At 43.2% G+C, this 19,763-nt stretch overlaps 1 protein-coding gene across 1 annotated transcript in view; it reads right to left on the bottom strand.

Moving 5' to 3' along the window:
- Window positions 1-16,924: 16,924 nt before the first annotated feature.
- Window positions 16,925-19,763, bottom strand: part of LOC125518937 (splicing factor 3B subunit 2-like) — a 33,058-nt gene continuing 30,219 nt past the window's right edge. The window contains exons 10-21 of the mRNA XM_048683822.1: window positions 19,536-19,628; window positions 19,087-19,173; window positions 18,861-18,962; window positions 18,636-18,755; window positions 18,466-18,528; window positions 18,240-18,385; window positions 18,058-18,151; window positions 17,886-17,944; window positions 17,689-17,728; window positions 17,501-17,592; window positions 17,335-17,404; window positions 16,925-17,239 (exon numbers count right to left, since the gene is read on the bottom strand). Coding sequence (XP_048539779.1) covers window positions 17,168-17,239; window positions 17,335-17,404; window positions 17,501-17,592; window positions 17,689-17,728; window positions 17,886-17,944; window positions 18,058-18,151; window positions 18,240-18,385; window positions 18,466-18,528; window positions 18,636-18,755; window positions 18,861-18,962; window positions 19,087-19,173; window positions 19,536-19,628 — 1,038 coding nt within the window. The 3' untranslated portion in view covers window positions 16,925-17,167. The remainder of the gene's footprint in view (window positions 17,240-17,334; window positions 17,405-17,500; window positions 17,593-17,688; window positions 17,729-17,885; window positions 17,945-18,057; window positions 18,152-18,239; window positions 18,386-18,465; window positions 18,529-18,635; window positions 18,756-18,860; window positions 18,963-19,086; window positions 19,174-19,535; window positions 19,629-19,763) is intronic.

Genomic DNA, 19,763 nt, shown 5'->3' with positions numbered 1-19,763 from the left:
GCTCCGGATGCAAAGTTACGAGGCCACGAACAGGAGCACTTGGATCTGGAATTTCGGGACTTAGAAGAAAAACAACCTCCGGATCTAGGGTTTACTGTTCACGGCACGCGAACCGAGGCGGCGGCGCTGCTCGCCGGGGAAGACGAGGACGGTGGCGGCCGGGGCCTTGGCATGGAGGAGGAAACGGCCGGGGTGGTCGCCGGCGCGGGTTCCGGGCGTGGCGGGGCGGCGCGGCCGGTGGCGGCGCGGGCGAGCTCGGCCGGCGAGGTGGAGGCGAGGCGGCGCGGCGGAGGTTCAAGGCGGCGGCGGCGGGCGGCGCTCTCCGGCCGGGCGGCGCCTCGGGCGCGAGGAGGCGAGGCAACGGAGCGGGCCCTCGGGGGCCGGCGCTGGGCTCCCGGGCTGCGGCGGCGGCTGGCGGCGGAGGTGCCACGTGGCACGCGGCGGTTGGCGGCGGTGGGATCCGGACGTTGTCCGGCTCCGTCCGGACACGTCCGGCGGCGGCGGAGACGGATTTTTAGGGTTTTGGGGAGGGGGATCCGAGATTTTCGAGGAGGACCTATTTATAGGCATAGAGGGAGCTAGGAGAGTCCAGATGAGGTGCGGTTTTTGGCCACGCGATCGTGATCGAAGAGGGTTTAGGTGGGTTTGGGCCAAATTGGAAGGGTGTTGGGCTGCAACACACACGAGGCCTTTTCGGTCCCTCGGTTAATCGTTGGAGCATCAAATGAAGTCCAAATGATATGAAACTTGACAGGCGGTCTACCGGTAGTAAACCAAGGCCGCTTGGCAAGTCTCGGTCCAATCCGGAAATGTTTAAACCCCACACACGAAAGAAAGCTAGAAAATGACCATCGGAGGAGAACGAAGCGCCGGAATGCAAAACGGACAATGGGGAAAATGCTCGAATGCATGAGACGAACACGTATGCAAATGCAATGCACATGATGACATGATATGAGATGCATGACAATGATAACAACACACAGAGACAAAAACCCGAACCCGAGAAAATAAAATAACTTAACGCCGGAAACGGCAAGAGTTGGAGTACAAATTGGGAAAGTTACATCCGGGGTGTTACAGTAACACTACTAGGAAAATGCTTACCAGTAGCGCCGGTTTTTGTGCTACCAGTAGCGCTGGCACTAGCGCTACTGCTACGGTGCTACAACTATTTTGTAGCAGTAGCGTGTTTTTAGGCCAGCGCTACCGGTAAGTTCAACTACTAGTAGCGCGTTTTTAGGCCAGCGCTACTGTTAACTTTTATGTTTTTTTAGCATTTTGGTGTTGTACTTGTTTAAACAGATATATCTTTTATACAATAACAACTCATCATGAACTAGTATGTTTAAATAGCATATTCATTACCACTTGTCATCACCATCAAACAATGTTCGTCAATGAGACATCATATAACAAGTTGGTCACTAGTCATAATCACAACTCCTCCTCCTCATCATCAACTCTAACACATTGTAGCACATAATAACACATTCTAGCTACGACCTACTCCTCTCATAGGACCTACTCTACCCTCTCTTAGGTAAAATATCATAAAACAAGATAGGCATTGATGCTGCATTAAGGAAAATTGACTCTCCATAATAAAGAACGGAGATCATCCTGTCTCCAAGTCTTGGCCTACGCACAATGTTGCTTCCAAGTAGCTCTCTACGATGGTTCAAACATTTTTTGAAATCATCTATTATCATGGCTTCCTCCCTTTTAGAAATCTGGTATGGACAGGAGTGATGTGGATACTACGGCTGACCTGGCCGTGGTGGCCGTAAGCTCATAACATTAACGCGGCCTCTCGTTAACATCAGATGAGGCACACAATCCATCGGGATTTTCTGTTCAAAAACATAGTAATAACTTTCTAGTTAGCAATATAGTTTAGTTTTAGAAGAATTTATGCAAAAGATGCACGGATGTCGTAATAGTAGAAAATCTTAGCATGATATCTCCATTGATGTTACCATAGTTCAACACATTCACTAGTGGCACGTATTGACCATAATGTGGAGGAGTTTGATAATAGCTTTGGTAATTCTCAAGAAAAGTAAAAATGCGATAAGACCATCTTGCTCCTTATAAGTTAATTGTGTTTCATCATTGTAGTAGTAGGTTCTGTCTACCATTTTCCGTACATTTTTTGAAGAATGAAAATAAGCTGTCAATGGAAATAAGCTGTCAAATATTTTGAAATAAACAATATAAATTACTTAGTAAATATGTTTAAGAAACTCACATAGCGGTAGAACTGGAAGCGTGTCAACAAGGACCCAAATGGTCATATCATTTTCGTCGATGTCAGGATCACCAAGATCGAAGGTGAGAAGCATACCCTCATGAAAATCATACGCCTTGCAAAGGGCTTCCCAATTCAGGCAACCAAAATTGGATGAGTTCACAGAATTGTATAGATTTACAGCAAAATCATAACCATGATGGGTTCTTAGTTGAATTATCTTTGTCTCCATTCTTTCATGATCTTCAAAACCCATCTTCTCCAAGACATAGCGTCTTGCATGGCATGGGATAAGCTAGTCGAATTGTAAAAGACGGAAATTACACGTTGAAGAAGCAGAGAAGTCATGCAAAAAATAACAAAAAACACTTCTCGTCGTTGCGTACCGTTTCAACATCGAAGGTCTCTTGGAGCTTGATGCTGAAGCGCCGACCTTCTACCAAGTGAGGCCTGTCGCACAGACCGCGCTCATCTTCGCAGTACTCGCACATAGCGAATTCCCTTTCATTGCCAGACATTTCCTAATAGGTAATTAATAATCCATCATCGAATACATATATAGTAGTTTGTAGCAAAGATCATCATATAACAACTAAAACACCTAAAATTTGTAGTTTGTAGCAAAGATCAACATCGAACCTAGTTTGTAGCAAAGATCATCATATAATCCATCATCGAATACATATATAGTAGTTTGTAGCACAAACTGCGCTCATCTTTCAATAAGCAAATAACTAATAGATCATCATATAATCCATCATCGAATACATATATAGTAGTTTGTAGCAAAGATCATCATATAACAACTAAAACACCTAAAATTTGTAGTTTGTAGCAAAGATCAACATCGAACCTAGTTTGTAGCAAAGATCATCATATAATCCATCATCGAATACATATATAGTAGTTTGTAGCACAAACTGCGCTCATCTTTCAATAAGCAAATAACTAATAGATCATCATATAATCCATCATCGAATACATATATAGTAGTTTGTAGCAAAGATCATCATATAACAACTAAAACACCTAAAATTTGTAGTTTGTAGTAGTTTGTAGCAAAGATCAACATCGAACCTAGTTTGTAGCAAAGATCATCATATAATCCATCATCGAATACATATATAGTAGTTTGTAGCACAAACCGCGCTCATCTTTTGCATTCAATAAGCAAATAACTAATAGGTAATTAATAATCCATCATCGAATACATACATAGTAGTTTGTAGCAAAGATCATCATATAATATCACTAATACATCTCGAATAATAGCTCCTCTAGGTTCAGTGGGCCACGGTGTGCACCCAAAGAGAAGGAACCATCACCGGATCATAGCTCCGATGAGATCCCCAAATAATCTGCCAGGTATTCGAGAACCGGCCGTTCGCCAACGCAACCAAGTAGCGCTGGACGTGTGTGTTCTCGTCCGTGACACGGTGCTGTACCACCTGCGCGGGGGACTCAAGCCTCTCCACCGATGCAGGCCCACGTGTCCGCCACCAAAGAAGCTCCGGGTCGACGACGGGCTGGCTCCTCACTAAGCTGCGCTCACCAGAAGGTAGCACAACCCAGTACCAGCCCGGCGGAGCCCAGTCCCGGACATGGCCCCTCAGCTCAACCAGGAGTCCTCCGCCGAGTCGATGACGAGGATGCAGGATAGGCATCGTCGACGCCGAGAACTAAATGCTTAATTATGAAAACAAAATTAATAGACACTTAGCAAAATTTGGCATGACCTTTGCTAAAAATAGGACATATGGAGCGCCTGAAATTTGCCAGAACGTAAACGAATCGACTTTTCTGGCAAAACATAGGCCACTCGAAAAAATATGACATGTCCAAAATGTGACATGTTCAAAATATGACATGTCCACTGCAAATTTTCATATAACAGGAAAAATTGCTTTAACTAAAAAAATAACAACAATTGCTTTAACTAAAAAAATACCTACAATTCTGTTAACTACACCTAAAAAACTAAAACACCTAAAATTCTGTTAACTACACCTAAAACAACTAAAACACCTAAATTCTATTAACTACACCTAATTAAAAACATAGCTAAATTTTTGTCCTAACTTTAAAACCTAGCTAAATTTAAAACCTAGGGTTCATACGAATTAACTAGGGTTCATACCTAATTATTCTAATAACCTACATTTTTTCAACTACATAGGATTCAAAATAACTACTCTAATAACTATAACTAGCTAGGGGGGAGGGAGGAGGAGGAAGGAGAGGGAGGAGTACCTCTCTGTATGGTGGAGGAGGGCCGACGCGGGAGGAGAGCCGACGCGGGGGCCGGGGCGGCCGGCGGGGGAGGAGGCCGATGCGGGGGAGGGCCGACGCGGGCGAGGGCGACCGAAGCAGCAGGGAGGAGGGCCGGCCCAGGGGACGGCAACGTGCGGGTCGACGGCGGCGCGGGGGGATTGAGAGGGAGGAGTGTGGAGAGTGTGAGTGAGCTTTATTGAGAGATGAAGCAGCAGGCCGGGCCGGGGACACGCGGGGGGAGAGGGAGTGGGCCTAACAACAGCGCGGGCAATGGGCCAGCGCTACTGCTAAGCCCACTAGCTGTAGCGCTGGCGCAAAACACACGCTACAGCTAAGTGGCCTGCCCTTTGGCCCCGGCGGCCCGCTAAACAGCAGCGCGGCCCACGCCAACCAGCGCTGCTACTACTCACTAGCAGTAGCGCCCTTTCTGGCCGGCGCTACTAGTAAATACCAGTAGCGTGTGTGCCCAAACAGGCGCTACTGCTAAAATTCTATGTATAAGCATTTTCCTAGTAGTGTAATCTCATTGCAGGGCTTCCGAAGGAGGGCCTCCCACCTTCGCTGGAAAAACTAGAGATCTACGACTGCAGCGTCAAGTTATTAAAACAATGCAGATCACTTGCAACATTGAAGCTAGAGGTCAAAATTGATGGGATCTATGTGGTTTCTTGCTCAATATCTTTATATTGTATACTTCTACCATATATGCCCAGTTTTTTTGGTTAAACACGAAATTGTACAATTATATGCTATTGGAGGAATTGTCTAGGCAATCCCTGTCCTGGGTCACCTATTGCGGTACTTATATTTAAAGGGAGGGAAAACTGCTTACCACATTTTTCTTGTGATATCAACAGGTTTGGTTTCAGTTCAGAACCTTATTCTCGCGTAGTCATGATAACAGTGTTGTACAATCAGAATCTCAACATTTGTTCTCTTATGTATTTCGGAAATCAAACTGGGGATTTATGGTGTGGGAAAGGCCTAGTGTTTTCTCTATCATATCAAAAACTTAAAGCTTCACGAGGTAAATCATGTCTTTCTTATGTTCATATATTATTCATCTCATGTTTTTTAGGTCCTTGAATGGATGCAAAAGTTAGGTCCACAGATGTTGGGTGACCGATTTGATAATCAGGCCACGTCACATGGCCCCACCAGCAGACATCAAATTTGAATTTAGGCATTTACCTTGAACCCGTCTGATTTGTCTTTTCCAGTGAGACGGCTTTCTCTCGCCTGATCTTTCTTTCTTGACGAGAAGACTATTTGTTCATCTACATTCCATTTTTAGACTTGGGGACATAACCCATCTGCTTCTACCACATTGTTGCACTGAATGTATGCCACATGCGTGGTAGTTCCTATAATTGTAAAACTATTACGGTTAGTGCCTGGCTTAAGATGACCGAATTGAACCCTATTCATCTGAGCAACTTTTGTATCATTTGTTTGCATTGTGTTTTTGTGATGGGCATGTTGATGCTTGGAGCGTATTGGGTTATGAGTTCACATAGTCGGCTAGTCACACAAAAAATATATCTGGTTGTACTTATTCTCTCTGTAAACAAATATAAGAGCATTAAGGTCACTAACGCAGTGTTCCAAATGCTCTTACATCAGTTTGCAGAGGGGGTAATATTGAAGTACTTGGGGCATCCTTGTTTCCCTACAGAACTAATGATTCAAGAAAGGGAAAATTGCTAAGCTATTTGTTTCTCTCTTATGGGTATGAAACACTGCATGTGTTTGATTTTGCTTCGGGGCCTCACCCTCACGTGGTTATCCCTGATTATAAAAGATCAAACACACCAATTTCATCATATGTGTATACTTTGTTGTGATGTTGTTTTATTTATAAAGTAGGACGAAAACCTTTTTTGCGAGACATTTTTCATAGTCTCTTGGGTTACACAAGTTGATTTTTTTACAGGATTATACATATTGAGAGGCAAAGGAGGACGAAAGTCAAACTGGAATGTTGCCGTGCGGCAATTTCAGAAAACGTTGATGTGGCGACCATTTTAGAAAAAACATTGACATGGCACCAAATTCAGAAATTCAGCCGTGGCACGAAATTATAGCTCCTCGCCCCACGCCTAGTATACCTTCTCCACGTCAAGGTCGTCTGTGTACGCTTGTCATCATCACCTGTAACATGTAGGATATCTCTACGATATTTACATTAATGTGGCAATCTCGTGACTTCAGGCATCAAGTCGTGACGCGCAGACCACTTAAGATTACAACATATAACCATCTCATACATAACCTCATTATCATGACGAAGGCTATACCACATCATATGCATACTCTGCAAAACCAAGTTAGACATCCTATAATCAGTTTTTGCAAATTCTAGTTATGTCGTTAACCAGTTTTAACAAATAGTACTAGATACATATGTCCATACAATTAAGGCGATATTCTTGATGCTAGATTAAGTTTTGGGGTTTGTGAGGGAAGAAACTTAATTACAAATCTATAGCCCCACACTAAACTTCATCTAATACGTGTGACCCCCTAGAAGACTATCCATCTTCGGCACCCTCTTCTGTACGCGATGTTTCACTATTCTTGACTATGATGAAGCCTAAGAAACTATTAGCAGATCATCGACAGCTAGAGTCGATCGATTGTCAGAACCTTGTAACAAAGCTACATCGTATTGTCGATGAACTGAAACAAAGCAACACTCGTGGGAAGAAAAACAAGAACATCAAACCCTCACATCCAGATGTGATCTAAATCGCAACCTAGACCTACTCATATGACTTCTCATGATGCCACTGTTGGGAAATGTAGTAGAAAACAAAAAATCGTGCCTACGCACACCCAAGATCAATATGAAGATGCGTAACGGGTTGGGATCACGATCTTTACCATTACCAAGTTGCAAGGATAGAAGAACGTGTAGGTGTAGATCGTACTTGGAGTCCCTCGAACCGTCGATGAACGATCCCATGAACTGTCCACGAATAGTCCCTCTAACCGAAGACCGAAAGCACGGTCCCTCTACTTGGTTGGAAGTATGCAGCCTTCACGGTCCGGAGAATTAGTGGGAGGAGATCAGAACCACACTGGGCTTCTAATTATGAGGATTACAGAAACTAGACCTAGCTCTAATTAGTCAAGTAGGACCAACTAGAACTAGAACTAGAAGAACTAGAGGAGGCCCCAAAACTTGTATATCCCAATAAAGCAAAAAAACCTAGTATATATAGGTTAGAGGAGAGGGAGAGGGCAGACACCAAGGAGGGAAAGTCCCTCCTTGGGGCGTCGGCCAATGGGGGGAAATTCCTCCTCCCCTAGTCCAATTCGGAATTCCCCTTCCATAAGGGGGGGGCGCCTCCTCCACTTGGGCCAAGTTGCCTCAAGTTTCATTCTCTTGTTTGGCCTTTTCAGGCCCGTTTGTATTAAATTAAATATAAAAGTGTTCTAAATATTTTTAGACTCTTTTATATATAATTTAAGAGCCCCGGAAACATTTCCACCTATATATTAATTATCGGTAATACCCGGCATTACCTGATACTCTTTGAAACCCTTTCGGTGACCTCAAAACGATTCTGGATCCTCTCAAAATTATTCCGAATATTTATGAAACAATTCCACAAATATATTCTCATCACCCTCGCCCTACTAACACCCGGTAGATCGTGATTTCCTTAAGCTTGTGATCCGGTAGGCTTGGTAACTCACAAACATGAACAAAACCCTTTCGTTCAATGACCGGTAGAGGAAGTGGACTTCCATATTGACCCCTATGAGCACACAAACACTACTAGGGAAAACCCTAATAGTAGCATGGGTTTTGATCTATCAGCAGCACGGGTAGCCACGTTACTACTATGGCGCTACAGCTAACAGTTAGTAGTAGCGCGGTCTAGACCCGCGCTACTACTATTGACTATATCAGTAGCGTTTTTCTGGAACACGCTACTATTAAATAGCTGTAGCCATTTTCTATCCCCATGCTGCTATTGTATCTTTCATCATTTTTCCTGTTTCCTACCCCGTTTCAATAAACTGCAATTTCACATATACCAGATAACAATATCATTAACCACAATACCATGTAGTCATACAGTAGTCATACAATATCATAAAGCATTATAGGTACTCATATATAGTCAACATGCATCCTCACATGAATATAGCATATATGGTAAGCAGTACTAAGTAGTCTTACAACCACACATATATAGCAGTTCTACTAGGTATATATAGTCATACAACCATACACACATATATAGTTCTAGATGATATCGACGACGATCATCATCCTCAAGCCTGGGCGGTGGGCGTTCCTGATAGTAATTAGGATAGCCTGTCCAACACGAAGATCCTTGCCAACGAGGAAGCTCTTCCACCAAACCGAGCTTAAGTGTGTGCGACCGTCCGTGTCCACGCCGTAAGTACAGGTGGTGACGGAGCCCCTTGCGGTAAGGCGTATTCCAGCTGAGCCTTCTTCATCGGGCTCGATACCTGATAATCCACAAGTATAGGGGATCACAACAGTTTTCGAGGGTAGAGTATTCAACCCAAATTTATAGATTCGGCACAAGGGGAGCCAAAGAATATTTGAAGGTATTAGCAGCTGAGTTGTCAATTCAACCACACCTGGAGATTAATTATCTGCAGCAAGGTGATCAGTAGCAAAGTAGTATGATAGTTTTGATAGTAGTAATAGCAGCAATGGTAATAGTAATAGTGATAGCAGTAATTTTGTAGCGAATATAATAGTGATGATAACCGTAGTAACTTAGCAAGAACAATATAAGATAAATTCGTAGGCATTGGATCGGTGACTAGGGAAAACCCTAGTAGTAGCGCTGGTTTTTAAGCTAGTACTAGCGCTTGTGCAAGCGCTACCACTAAGGCGCTACAGCTAACTAGTAGCAGTAGCGCTGGAAAGGAAGTGCTACTACTATACCTAGTTAGCAGTAGCGCTTTTCTATAGTGAGAGCTACTGATAGTACTAAGTAGCAGTAGCACTTCTTATGAAAGGCGCTGCTGCTAACTTTTCCTGTATTTTAAAAAATACAGCTTATTTTCGTTGTGGTTTTATATACAGTACTTTCATCATATGATTTTATGACCATGATTAGTTATTATATATAACAGTGGATGAAATAAACATGGAGTAGATTCAAGTGGAGACAACATATGGTGCATGTCGAAAGTACTACTAATCCAAACTTGATCTAGTTTGGATTAATAGTACTTTTGATGTGCACCACATGTTGCCTCCACTTGAATCTAATCCATGTTCATTTCACCTACTGGTATATATAGAATAACTCATCATGCTCATATAACAACTTAGCATCATGCATCATCGATCATAATAATAAATAACTCATCATTGGTATCATAATAACAAGTCATACTCATCATCATTGATCATACAACTTCTACTCGATACCACATCATCATCACAGTCATCTAACCAATCCTACTTAGTTGTTCTTAGCACATGATCATGAGTATTAGCTAGGACCTACTACCTTCTCCTAGGTAAAATAGCATAAAACAAGATAGCCCCTAACTCTCCATTATGGAGAATGGAGATTATCCTGTCTCCAATTCTTGCCTTTCGCACAATCTTGCTTCCAAGAACCTCCTTACGATTGTCCATACAATTTTTCCATTCTTTGATTAACATGCGTTCATTGGTTTTGGAAATCCGATATGGACAGGTTAGACTCGTAGGATGACCTGGCTGTATGTTCAAAACATCAAGGCGACCATTCTGATACATCAAATAAGGCACACAATCCATCGGGATTTTCTGTTGAAAAACATAGTAATAACTTTGTAGTTAGCAATGTAGTTCAGTTTTAGAAGTATGCAAAAGATGCACGGATGTCGTAATAGTAAAAAAATCTTACCAGGGCATCTCCATGGAAGTTACTATGGTTCAACACGTGCACTAGTGGCACGTATTTACCATAATTTGGAGGAGTATGATAATAGGTATTGTAATTCTCAAGGTCAGTACAAAATGCGATCAGATGATTTTTCTCTTGATAAGTTAATTCGGAGCCATCGGTGTAGTGGGTTTTGCCTACCATCTTCCGCACATTGTTTGAAGAATGAAAATAAGTTGTCAATGGAAATAAGATGTCAACTATTTTGAAATAAACAATATAAATTAGTTAATAACTATGTTTAAGAAACTCACATAGCGGTGGAATTGGAAGCGTATCAACAAGGACCCAAATGTCCATATTGTCTTGCTCGATGTCAGGATCACCAAGATCCATGGTGACAAGCATATCCTCATAAAAACCATACATCTTGCAAAGTGCTTCCCAATTTGGGCAACCAAAATGGGTTACGCTCTGAGAATTGTAAAGATTTACTTCAAAATCCATACCATGATGGGTCCTTAGGTGAATTTTCTTTGTTTCAAAACTTTCATGGTCTTCAAAACCCATCCTCTCCAAGACATAGCATCTTGCATGGCATGGAATAATCTAGTCAAATTGTAAAAGATGAAAAATACACGTTGAAATAGTTGAAGTCGTGCTTAATTACGAAAAAAACACTTGTCGTCATTGCATACTGTTTCAACATCAAAGGTCTCCTAGAGCTTAATGCTGAAGCGCCGATCTTCGTCCAGGTGAGGCCTGTCGCACAGACCTCGGTCGTCGTTGCACCAGTCGCACTCCCCCGGGAGACTTTCGTCGTCCGAGTACGACATTTCCTATGTTCATAATTCAAAGATTAAACTTGTACAATTAAATTAGATCATTATTATTCATCACGGGTTGACTATCGGTCTGTCGAGTCTTTTATTGAAAACTCTCAGCTCACGTGGTGTATATATTCGACTGTCGGTGATGGTAGCTCCTCCTTTCGTTCCCGAGTGCATTACACCAAATTGTCTAGCACACGGGAACGAAGGAGAAGCTACCCCCATGACAACAGTTGGGATTCTTCGTCCTCTCATATATGGTGGAGACTCTCCCTCATTGATTCCTCTCTGACATTTGCGACCGTCGGTGATGGTCGTTACTCCTCCTTCCCCTAGTGCATAACAAAGGTCTAGCACAAGGAGAAGAAGGAGAAACGACCCCCACGACAACAATCGGGATTCTTCGTCCTCTCATATATGGTGGAGCCTCGACAGACTTAAAGTCAACCTGAAATATCGTTTAATTATATTTCTAGAAAATCCAGGCCACTCGATATTTCCTACATATTCTAGCACAAGTCATGCCAAAATTCACGGAAAAATCTGGCATGACCTTTACTAATAAAGGACATATCGAGCGCCTGAAATTTGCCGAAACGGAAATTAATGAACACTCCGGCAAAACATAGGCCACTCGGAGGTGTAACCTGCAAACATGACCGGCCACTTGGGCAAGCACATATCCTATTTGAGCAACACAAGATATACATGTTTTTATCTACATCATATGAGCATTCAAACTTGATGGTCATTGCATTTCAATGGTTGAAAATATGAGCAAAAACATTTCAAAATATCTTATAGGACTCATATTGACATGGAGATTTGGCTGGTCTCACCTCGAGGTCGGAGGGGGTCGATGACGGGGATGACGGCGGGGATGATGGAGGGGCTCCTAGATTTCTGCAAAAACAAAAACCCTATAAGCTATCAACTAATCAAATGCATACGCCTTGCATAGTGCTCTCCAATTTTAGCATTCAAAGTAGGAGTAGTTTTCCAATTTGAGCATTCAATAAGAAAAACCAAATCATAAAATAAATTAGTATTCAAATTAGCATGCATTCAATAAGCAAAACTACATCATCTCTTGCGTCCGTACATCATCGAATATTATCACTATAATACACTCGAATACTATCATACATATAGCATCGCTAATACAACTAAAACTGTAGCGCCCGACGGGTATCGGCGCGGGCGGTGGACACGCAAAGAGAAGGAACCATCACAGGATCATAGCTCCAGTGAGATCCCTGAAGAACCTGCCAGGTATTGTCGAATCTTCCCTCCAACGCAACCATGTAGCGACCGACGTGCTCGTCCTCCTCGCTGACACGGTGACGTACCACCTCCGCGGTGTCCGGAAGCCTCGGCACCGTCACTGGCCCACGCGACCGCCACCAAACAAGGTTCGGGTCAACGACGGGTTGGATCCTCACCAAGCTGCGCCCCCCCCCCCCCCGGAAGGTAGCACCTCCAAGTACCAGCCCGGCGGAGCCCATTCCCGGACATGGCCCCTCTGATCAAGCAGGTCTCCTCCGCCGAGTCGACGACGAGGATGCAGGATAGGCATCGTCGACGTCGATGCGGAAATAATTGGTTTAACTAAAAAAATAACAACAAATGTGTTAAACACCTAAAATACCTAAATTGAATTAACAACATGGGGTGGCTGGTCTCACCTCGATCGAGGTCGCAGGGGGTCGGTGACGGGACGATGGCGGGGATGATGCAGGGGCTCCTTGATTTCTGCAAGAACAAAATATAAACAAAAACATTATTATCGCCATCTTAGGACTTAGTGAAACTCCATAAGCTACATTTAATTATTCTATTCAAATTTACTTATAATTTTCTATTCTATTCAAATTTACTTATTCAAATTTTCTAAAAAATTCCTATTCTATTCAAAAGACCTACATTTACTCTTTTTTTTAATTTCATATTTTATTCTATTCAAATTTACTTATTAAAAATTTCTAAAAATTTCCTGTTCTATTCAAAAGACCTACATTTACTTATTATTTTCAAATTACTTATTCAAATTTTCTAAAAACAAAATATACTAAAAACCTACATTTACTAAAAACAAAAACCTACATTTAACAAAAACTAAAACCTATTTACAGAAAGTGGGAGGAGGAGGTGGTAGGAGGCCAGGAGGAGGAGGAAGGAGGAGGAGGAGGAGGGAAAGGAGGAGGAGGAGAGAGCAGGAGGGGGAGGAGGAGAGAGCAGGAGGGGGAGGAGGATAGAGCAGGAGGAGGAGAGAGCATGAGAGGGAGGAGGGAGGAGGAGGAGGGTGCCGTTGGAGAGGGAGGAGGAGGAAGGGACCGCCGACGGAGAGGGAGGAGGAGGGGGCGCCGGCACCGGAGAGGGAGGAGGAGGAGGTGGAGGAGGACCACGGCGACGGTGGCGGCAAGGGCGACGCAGGCGATGAGAGAGTGTGAGGGGGAGAGTGAGAGGACGCGCGGGGAGGGGGGGTTGGATAAGGGCCCTTAGTGGTAGCGCTTGTCCGTAAAAAGCGCTACTGCTAAAGTCTATAGCAGTAGCGCTCTCTGTGGAAAAGCGCTACTACTAAAACTTTGGTCTTATTAGGAGGGGACTGAATATATCAATAGCGCTGGTAAGGGAAAAAGCGATGTTGCTAAGATCAATAGTAGTAGCGCTTTCTACCCATGAGCGCTACTAGTATCCCTAGCATACCTGGAACGGTCTGTCAGTTTTAGTAGTAGCGCGTTTTCTAGTTCCAGCACTACTTCTATGCTCATATTAGCAGCACTTGTACTTCCCGAGCGCTGCTGCTAAGTAGCAGCAGCGCTTACTATTTTACAACGCTACTACTATGCTACTATGTATAAGCATTTTCCTAGTAGTGTGTGCGACCGTCCGTGTTCATGCCGTAAGTACAGGTGGTGACGGAGCCCCTTGCGGTAAGGCATATTCCATCCGAGCCTTCTTCATCAGGTTCGATACCTGATAACCCACAAGTATAGGGGATCGCAACAGTTTTCAAGGGTAGAGTATTCAACCCAATTTATAGATTCGACACAAGGGGAGCCAAAGAATATTTGAAGGTATTAGCAGCTGAGTTGTCAATTCAAACACATCTAGAGATTAATTATCTGCAGCAAGGTGATCAGTAGCAAAGTAGTATGATAGTTTTGATAGTAGTAACAACAGCAATGGTAACAGTAATAGTGATAGCAGTAATTTTGTAGCAAGTGTAACAGTGATGATAACCGTAGTAACTTAGCAAGAACAATATAAGATAAATTCGTAGGCATTGGATCGGTGACTTGTTGGATGATATTCATCATGAGACAGTTATAACCTAGGGCGATACGGCACTAGCTCCAGTTCATCAATATAATGTAGGCATGTATTCCGTAAATAGTCATACGTGCTTATGGAAAGAACTTTTTTGTCCTACCCTCCCGTGGCAGCGGGGTCCATATTGGGAACTAAGGGGTATTAAGGCATCCTTTTAATAGAGAACCAGAACAAAGCATTAACACATAGTGAATACATGAACTCCTCAAACTATGGTCATCATCAGGAGTGGTCCCGACTATTGTCACTCCGGGGTTGCCGGATCATAACACGTAGTAGGTGACTATAACTTGCAAGATCGGATCTAGTACATGGATATAATTGTGATAACATAAACGGTTCAGATCTGAGTTCATGACACCCGGGCCCAAAGTGACAAGCATTAAGCATAGCAAAGTCATAGCAACATCAATCTTAAAACATAGTGGATACTAGGGATCAAGCTCTAACAAAACTAACTCGAATTACATGATGAATCTCATCCAACTCCTCACCGACCAGCGAGCCTACGAAGGAATTACTCACTCCCGGTGGGGAGCACCATGGAATTGACGATGGAGAAGGGTTGGTGATGACGAAGATCGAAGACCCCCCTCTTCGGAGCCCCAAACGGACTCCAGATCTGGCCTCCCGATGAAGAACAGGGAGTGACGGCGGCTCCATCTCGTGGATCGTGATAATTCTTTCTCCTTATTTTTTTCTGAAAAAATAGAATTTTATAGCGTCGGTTCCAGGGTCTGCGGGGCCACCAGGTGGGGACAACCCACCTGAACGCGCCAGGAGAGGGGGGCGTGCCCTGGTGGGTTGTGCCCACCCAGGTGCCGGCGGAAAAAATCGCGTCCTGGGGATCTGTTGAGGGCGCGAGTTACCATCAACGCATAGAAACGCAGAGCAAGATGCAGGTCGAGGAAAACCTACGAACACACCACCGCCTCCTAGCACACAGCAAATGGATTTTGACGTCCCCACCGACGGGAGCCCCGCCAGACACCATGCCTCTGCCTGCGTCGCACGGGCTTCGCCCGATGGACGCCCTCCGGCGACTGCGAGGAGGAGGACGGAAGGGGGCGAGGGCGGCGGCGGCGAAGCTAGGGCCCCGCGTCTCGTGGGAGCGAGGCTAGAGAATTGGGGGTTGATAATCTGTCTCGCTAGCATCTGATTGATGGGGACATGTGGAGTTTGTGATCCTAGAGTGCAGTACGCCACGCCTCGAGTGGTTGTCAAAGTTTCGACTGAACCCGAAATTGACCCCTTGCAGTGCCAGCCATGGAAGCGGATATGCGGCTTTAGCCACTGGAGAAGTGGAATACAACGGCTTGGGATAGACATGTTTATCTTTTGTCATATGCTCTTGGTTGACCTTTTATTATGTGCTTTTTCAAGTCACCGGCCCCTAAATCTAGCCATACTACCTCTCTCTCAGTTTACAGGGCGTGCACGTGCTCCTAGGTTGTCAATTTGACTAACCTAATACAAGTCATATATTACAAAAAAATATACCAATATAAACTTCAGATGTTCTATTTTCAAACCGTATAATTTTTGTGTTATATAGTTTATATTAAGATGATAAAATTGGCAACCTAGATATATGCGTAGGACTTGTAAACTGAAATGGAGGTAGTATTCATATTAATTAACCACAGTTAAACAAATGAGACTCGTATTTAAATTTGAGAAGGGAAGGTAGTTGTCACAACAACATATACCATCATGGAAAAAAACATAATATTGATTTTTACCGTTTCTGAGGCAACAAGTCGCCACTAAAAACCATTTGATTTAAGCATAAGATTGGTGGAGGAACAAAGGAGATGAAAATATCTTAATCACACAGTTATCGGTATCAACAGGGAAATAACTATCTTTAAGCCAACCAGGACATAGCAGTAGCTTGGCTTACATTCTTAAATAAAATGCTGGACAAAGATATCGGGAATTTTGGTCGAAACCTTGGAGCAGGTCTCCCAAGGCATTTCTCCCAAACCCAGTCTTTTTCAACCCAACTAACTCTCTTTTTCTTTTCTTCCATGTCGATCTTTATTTGAGCTAAAACGGAATCAACATTAAACGGCTCACGATTATTACAGCCCAGGCCTTATATGCAATATGATACCGACACATAAGAACATATATCAATTATAGCATTTTTTTTCCTTTGTCAGCACTTAAAAATACAACACCTCCATCACAACAAGACCCTCATTTGCCCAGGAAAATTATGCCCTAAAAGCATCTTGTTCCCGAGCACTCATAGCTCTCCTCTCAGATGAGTACTACAAAAACAGTAATTTAATGATACAGCTTCACCTGCAGGTTTCAGAATGTGCAATTCACCACTTATGTCAACCATAGCAAACTTAGCATTACTCTTCATGACAGCAATGGATTAATGCTAGCAGTCACATTTAACATCACAATTTGTTCTCATGCATGGATTACAGCTTCACTTCCTTTTTCATCAGGCCTTCTCATCCAGCACTTCAACATTTGCCAGAGGCTAAGTATACATACACAGCTTGATTTAGAGTAGAGTACAGGCTACAGGAAGAAATGGAAACATCCTCCTCCTGGGAAGCGGAAGAGGAACGGTAACAAAACAGCGCCGTCTAGAACTTGAAGTCCTTCTTTTTGGAAGATTTCCCGTCCTTCTCGTGCTTCCTCTTCCTCTTGCTCGCGTTCTGCGGATCAGAGAGAGAAGAAAGGGTTCAGCTCAACAAAAGCTGGTATTTGCTTCTGGCTCAACAGATACACAAGAGTGCTCGTAGAAACGTACCTCCGCCACCATGTCGCTGAAATCTTCCTTCTGGTTCCGTAGCTTCTCCTCCTCCCGGGCTTCTTCATACCTGTTTCATCATTTTATTAAAGGGAAGGCGTTAATGTTTCAACTCATGGCTACTGACAGGAAAAGCTTGGCAGATGCAGGGGAGAAGTGATCTTACTTGGCTGCCAGAACATCGTCCATAACTTCGAGCTCCTCGGGATGTATGGTGACGTCCACTTTGTCGGACTTTTGATTCTTGAGGAGATCAACCTGCAAAAGACAACCACGAAGGTGTGTCAATGAATCATCGACCATGCACGGTATGGGAATGCTTGTATACTTGGGGCAAGGAATGTAAAAGCTCACCCTTTTAACCCCAGCCTTATCCTGTGCCCCAACCACATATCTGCAAAAACAGCAAGATAGAAAATGAGTTCTCCACATGATTGAAACAGGAATCCATCAGAAACTATTGATACAAAATGAGTTCTCTGTATGGCTGAAACAGAAATCCATTGGAAAAAATATTGTAGAGATGACTAGGTTGTATTAGAGTTGCATACGTATGGCTTGACCCATAGAGGGTTCCAGGTGCGATTTTCTCCTCCTTCTGCTCAAGAACCTTCAGATGAAAAAGAACAGATTGTTGGTTATGAACTGCAATAAGTAAGCCAAACTAAAGCTCCATAATAAAATTTGGCCTGAAATACCACAAAACTGAAGCTAAGCCCTTACCTGGTATAACTGCTTATCTGTTGGCCTTTCAGACTCTTTCCTCTGTTGCTTCCGAAGATCAATGACGTCAGGTGTTTCCACGCCAGTGGGAGTGCTATAAACAGAACAAGAAGAGGCGTCATAACATAGTTCCTTTAGGGAAGAACCTAAGCTAGTCATCAAATAATTATTATAGAAATAACCTTGACATGGTGTCGACAGACTGCATGCCAGCTTCCATGTCTTCATCTTCCATTAGTTCCTCCTCCTCTTCCTCCTCATCTTCCTCCTCCTCCTCCTCTTCCTCCTCCAAGTCTCCCCAATGCTTGCTGCGGTCAACAGGCTCCTCCTGGAATACAATGCAACACAAGTCAGTTAACTAGTAGAGCTGCAGTTCAGTTTCAAGGAAAATTAGCCGATCAAACATACATCATAATTAGGTTCATCCAGCTGTAGGATACCAAAAACATCTCCGTAGAGGGGGCGTCCATGCTGTTAGCCAAAACAAATAAATAGATCAGAAAATAAATTTATTTTCATTACAGAAGCCGCATTTAACTACAGCCGAGCCCATGAAAAGCACATTTGTTGTAAATTACCTCATCCACAGGAGGCTTTCCCCATTCCCCGGGCCGGTAACCAAAAGTAGCACCAGGAGGAATTGGGGCATTCAGACCAGGAATCTTCAGTGAAGGATAAGAGGGCGGAGGACCATATCTCTGCCAAAATTATTTGATGTCAGTTGATAGCTGGTCAATAACAAGAGATCAGTCAACCAGAAGACCAGCTGCCTGTAGTTTTTTTCTTACTAAAAAGAACAATACCTGCATGTTTATAAGCCATGGAGGCGGTGCACCTTCTGGCATACCAAGAGCTTCTTTAAGTTCTCGGGACAGCATACCTGGCTTCATTTCCCTAAGTTTGACCTGTTGAGTTCATACATGTATTATGCTCGGCGAGCCAGGTTTGAGAACAGACATATGCATGTCCCAAACATATATCAGTTATCTCTGTTTCTGACATAAAGAGAGTGAAGCAAAAAAAAAGTACCTCAAACTCTTTCCCTTCGTAGTAAAGGTCACCATGACTAGTCAATTTTGGTTTTGTTTGATATTTGAAGAAGGCGTCGTGTAAAACCTGCACACAACAAAATTACGGTGAGACTTGCTTTCCTGCACATTCAGAAGTTAACTCATCTCTAAAATTTGAACATATGGAAGAAACACATCGTACTTATCAGCTATAATATTTTCACGTGTACATTATCAGTATTAGTGCCTAAGTGGCAGGTAATAAAACACCTGGCAAACCGGATATGCATGTAGAGAAGTATAGCACAAGGAGAAAACGCAGGCATGTGTTATTCAACACCTAAATAAAATCAGGGGGGAAATAAATAATGCTCTGTAGCCATGTTGCACACTATGGAGAAAACACAAATATATATGGCATGTGCTTCTATGAGCAACTCAGATTAGCCTCAACAGGAATTAACTGACCTGATAATCTATATCCATCTTGCCCATTTTTGGCTGCATACGCTCCCGCTGCTTCTGCTTCAACTTTTTGCTATCCTCTTTCTCGATATATGCCTGAAAATGCATTCGGAAAGCTACTTACAATTTGTCCATCTTGCCCATTTGTGGAATAAAAATTAAAGTGCCAATAAAACTCAGCTCCTGAAGTTACCAAGTTGACAAGGGAGATACAATGTCCATAGCATTGCT

Source organism: Triticum urartu, chromosome 7, assembly GCF_003073215.2.
Source record: "Triticum urartu cultivar G1812 chromosome 7, Tu2.1, whole genome shotgun sequence".
In the NCBI taxonomy this organism is placed as follows: domain Eukaryota; kingdom Viridiplantae; phylum Streptophyta; class Magnoliopsida; order Poales; family Poaceae; genus Triticum; species Triticum urartu.
This window is presented reverse-complemented; position numbering and strand designations above follow the sequence as displayed.